At 48.0% G+C, this 4,710-nt stretch overlaps 2 protein-coding genes across 2 annotated transcripts; both read right to left on the bottom strand.

The window, feature by feature from the left end:
• Nucleotides 1-2,055: 2,055 nt before the first annotated feature.
• Nucleotides 2,056-3,476, bottom strand: H257_02257 (hypothetical protein; the record flags this gene model as incomplete). The annotated part of the gene is made up of 3 exons (XM_009825809.1): nucleotides 2,056-2,666; nucleotides 2,782-2,863; nucleotides 3,210-3,476. The coding sequence occupies 3 exons, from the start codon at nucleotides 3,474-3,476 to the stop codon at nucleotides 2,056-2,058; spliced, it is 960 nt and encodes a 319-aa protein (XP_009824111.1).
• A 34-nt stretch (nucleotides 3,477-3,510) lies between these two features.
• Nucleotides 3,511-4,472, bottom strand: H257_02256 (hypothetical protein; the record flags this gene model as incomplete). The annotated part of the gene is made up of 3 exons (XM_009825808.1): nucleotides 3,511-3,978; nucleotides 4,027-4,096; nucleotides 4,408-4,472. The coding sequence occupies 3 exons, from the start codon at nucleotides 4,470-4,472 to the stop codon at nucleotides 3,511-3,513; spliced, it is 603 nt and encodes a 200-aa protein (XP_009824110.1).
• Nucleotides 4,473-4,710: the final 238 nt, after the last annotated feature.

Genomic DNA, 4,710 nt, shown 5'->3' with positions numbered 1-4,710 from the left:
GGTTGTATCGCGTGTCAAGTGAACTTTCATGAATAGGCCATACGAGGAACTGAGTGAAGTCATATATTGGGGGGGTCAAGTGGTGTCAAGACTAGTGTTCATGTGGGTTTAATACACGCTTCTTGAATACATGCGCCCTCATTCGGTATCTAGGAGGAGTATACAAGACGAATCACATTATAATCGACAAGTTGAATGTTATTTTCATCTCGGATAGAGCTTAGGTGTTGATGCAAACACAATGCACAATCCTCCACGATGAATAGATATACTAGTAAGCAGTCATGTTGAGGATGTTGTTGTCTTGCGCCGGTGTTCGCAACCGACGACTACCGTGTTCACAACGGTGACCTCGATGACAAATCCAAAAGTAACTTCATTATCCAGTCAGTCAGTCAGTTCCCTCCTATCACTTCACTACTCTCTACAAAGTCATGCATCGTACAGTGTACCATCAGCTCGGAACATACGCCGCTCCGATCCAGGTCATATTTCACACTCTTCAAATGTCGTTCGTGTCCAACATTCGGCTACCCACACTCAGGCACGGGGAGTCGAACAGAGGCTCGGCCGATAACAGATGTATGATCCGCGAAACTCATAACCACCAGCAGGGCCATGAAATTGTATTATAGTATGCTATTGCTGCTTGAGAGTACTCATCCTTTAGTGTTTTCATATACTTAATTCTCCTCATAAGCTTGCTGGAGTCTACGAGTATCAACGTGCATGCTCAAAATGCGTGGGAAATGACTTGCTTGGTCGATCCCCGATCAATATACCTTATTGAGGAATATTTGTGTGTATAGAGGAAGGTAGGCCTTGTCTTGGTTGTGAAGTACACTTCAATGCAAGAATTAGTCGCGTGAACAGTTTCAAGTTGGCTGCAAATGAAAAGTGGTAAAAAATGTGGTCGTGGTGAGGAACGAACTCACGCAGGGTATACTTTCGGTACAGTTACGTACCTAGACCTCTCGGCTATAATGCAAGTACGTTTGAATAGAAAGGTCTACAGTATACGGGTACTAGTATGTGTATGGAGCTCGACGACGACGACACCAACCAGTATTTTTATTGTATTTTTATATAATATCATTGGCTTTAAGGAGATCAAAAATACACGACCAAGCCTGACAGCCAATAAGAACACTACGTTGGATACCACATGGTTTGAATTGTACGGATATGTATAATGAAACCAAGATAAAAAAGTTCAAGGAGGGAGGGCAATTAGGAGCAAAATCTCGAGTTTGGCCACTTGGTCGACAAAGACTTAACAGTAAAGAGTGGTACTTCTGCTGTAACTGTGTTACTCCTGAGTACAAAGTTGAATAAATACCTGGTGTTTTAGCTAATTCACTGGGGTTTTATAAATGCCAAATAACTCTGAGCAATAATAATCACATGTGATGCTGAAGTGACCAAAGTGACCAAAACACCTTGGCTGTTTTCCATCGCGTAGTACATGCTACCTGCATGTACTACGCGATTGAACAAGAAGATGGCGTGGTTTTTTACGATGTGCCACCATACGTACATTGTTGTATGGTAGAACTTCGACGCAATGTGTCATTTGTAACATCAAAAGTTGTTCATGATGGATGACCAGTGAATTGTGCAATTTGGTCCCGAGAATAGATATAACTTCGATTTGCACTTTTCAAATGTTCAAAAATGAGGGAGGTGCATAAATGACCTCCCTATAATTACATTCTGTAACGAAACGTGATCCTAAATCACTGTACGGATTATCTAAAACACTGGGGTCGATGTAACAAACACCCAGGTTTATGGTGTGAATAGCCAAAACGAGTGAAAAGCCCGGCAACTCACAGTCAACAAATGCATTTTCCACAGCTTCAATATTTTCCCCGATTGAATGAAGACACTTTTGATACTGCAGATTTTGAATAACGTTAAAAATCCTTAAGTTCAGTATGCTGATGTTCGATACCCCCGCGTTTCGCAACAAAGCGGTGGTAACTTGACAATGGGGCCTTGCTTTGTCGTGTTGAATACACACGCCACACTGCAGGTCACCGGCTGGGAAACGCTCTAAAATAGCAGGCACGACATTGCCAACAACTCTGGCTTCATATACATCCCCATTGACGCTTTGGGGATGTTTATGAAGCCATAGTTGTTCCCCATTGACGCTTTGGGGAATTTTGAGGATCCCCTGGGACGGTTCTTGCTTGTTCGCTGAGCAGCCACGACCTCGACATAAGGCCATACGCCAATCTTGCCATCGAAAATCTTCCTTTTGGAGTAGTCGTAGCGAGGACGGCAGATAGCGGCCAAAAACATTACTTTCGTGATTAAGTTCTTTGACTTGGCCGCTTGCAACGCCATTTCTTCATCTTCGTACACGTAAAACTTTCTTTTGATTTTCGTCAAGAAGAACCATTTTTCCATAATATGCACAATGTCTTGCATACTGGTGAAAACATGGCCTCCTTTTGACGAAGGTCGAAGAAAGCTTTTCGCAAACCCCGTTCGCGTGATCTTGTTGTCGTCTGTGAGAATGGGCTTGTCGTAGCTTGATCGACCCTTGAGTGTTCCGACTTCCTTGATGTGTCGGAAAAGAGTTGTCTTTGGTATCTTGCTTTGTGATGCCAACGTGCGGATAGTTTGTCGGTTGAAATGGGGTACGGCCTTCACCGCATCTTGGATCGCATCATTTGTTCGGAGCCAGAATTCCCTAACACAGTTTTCCCTTATCATCTTATACTCATAAAAATAGATAGTGCTTGTCAAAAAATAAAATAATAGAAATCATACCCTTGATTTTCGACGCAACGACAGCGACCCCACCGTTGCACCTCTCCGAGAGGCGTCCTTGCTTCCACACGCGCGTGACGGTCTACGGCTGAAAATGGAAGCGCTTGGCTACTCCTTGAGTGTTCCGTATGGAAGCTTGCCGCCAACAGAGCATTCCAGGAGCTTGAGGTGAGGTGAGGTGTATTAAGGAGCTTATACAGGCAAAGCGTCTATAAGTGTGAGGATCAACCGGGGTTGAAGGCGAGGTCGCCGTCGAGAAAATCGTATAAGGTCGCGAGATCGCGTGGGGGGAGTGGCGTGCTGTGTTCGGTAAGGAGAGACGAGAAATCCCGTGCGAGGTCTGGCGCGCGTTTGGATAAGTAGTCCGCAGCTTGATTACCGTCACGGAGGCGGTGAGCCCATGTGCAGCGAAAACGTGCGGCCTATACACGTGCTGAGCGGTAGAGTTCGCGCAGGCCGGGGTGCCTAAGGTGGTAGACTCCTTGCATCTGGCGTAGAACGAGCTGACTGTCGCCAAAAATGGTGAGGTGCGTGAAACCCCTGTCCGCAGCAAGCTGGAGGCCGTGAATCAACCCATAGTATTCGGCGATGTTGTTCGTGGTCGGTTCCGGGAAGTAGTGCGCCGCATACTCACAAAGTAGCGGCTCAGCAGGGGCCATTGCGACCGCTCCGGATCCGCCACAACCTTCGTCCATGCGGGCAGCTCCATCGAAAAACACCGCACCTTCCTTACGCATTTGGGTCTGTCCGCGTGGAGGAGAGGGGGGGGTGGACTAAGAAGAGACTGCACCGTAAGATGAGGTCATGATACAGGTCCGCGCGGAGGCGGTGCCGGCGTTGGGCGTGGTAGGTGGTTAAGGCTTGGAAATGCGCCTGGAGAAGGTAAGGGAAGGAAACCGGCGGCGGGATACGGCTGGTGTTGTCGTGTAGCGCTGCGCAGCGGTCGTTCCACAGGGTACGGAGTGTGAGTGCTCGGATGAGCTGCCACGCTTGATGGGTCAGGTTGTCTTGAGCGGTGCAGTGGGACGTCCAGTTTGGTGAATGGAGTAGCCATGGTGCAGCTGGGGGCTGAGTCCCGTGGAGGAGGGAGGTCTGTAGGTCGTCTGTGTTGGGGGTGGTGGTGGGTCGAACCAGATGCGGAGGGTGATGGTCCAGAGGTAGCGTGCCCGACCACAGAGCCAGAAAGTGTGTGCGGAACTATCGGCCGCGCCGCAGAATGGGCAGTATTCCAGGAGCTTGGCGTACATCGTGCAGCGTTGGTCGTGCTTCAAGTTTTCCTGGGCGCTGCTGGATCGTTGGCAGGTTGGACGGACCACTGTAGCGATGTGACAGGTGGGTTAACGGCTTGCCACCACCTTGCCCGCACCCAGCTCCTAAGTACCTGGCTCATAACGCACCCTAGCTCATGCTTGCCTGGGAACGTGTCTCAAGGGCAAGTATAGCTTAGAATCGCTAGCCTAGTGAAGTTCCCAATGTCTCAACCGCACCCGCATCCACTGTATACAAAAATGCATATTAGTGTAGAAGTAGTGAAGTAGATTAAGAAGATTTCATAGTGATGAGGATTAAGGAGATCTTTGTAGATCTTCAGTTAATTCATTGTGCATTTTGCCCTCAACTACACACGCTTCCTCCCGCAGTGCTACACACGTTGTCCCATCTAGGCCATGCCACACCGCCGATAGGAACATGAGATTGGTCATGAATCATTTGCTCTCAATCGAAAGATGTGGGGGCCGTTCTCCTGAGAGTAGGTACAACCAGGATCGGATTGGTGTTGCATGGAACCACTTCTCATCCACATGTAGGTAGTCTTAGATGTAATGGAACGCGTAAGTGTCGCTGGGCTGAGCAAGGTCGGTGGCGCACTTGATGCGAGCAGTCTTGTTCACATCTGTTACCTTGTTATTGACATGAGAGTTGTATTTC

Source organism: Aphanomyces astaci (genome assembly GCF_000520075.1).
Source record: "Aphanomyces astaci strain APO3 unplaced genomic scaffold supercont1.4, whole genome shotgun sequence".
Lineage (NCBI taxonomy): Eukaryota > Oomycota > Saprolegniomycetes > Saprolegniales > Verrucalvaceae > Aphanomyces > Aphanomyces astaci.
Note: the sequence above shows the minus strand (reverse complement) of the source record. Positions and strands in the feature narration are given on the sequence as shown.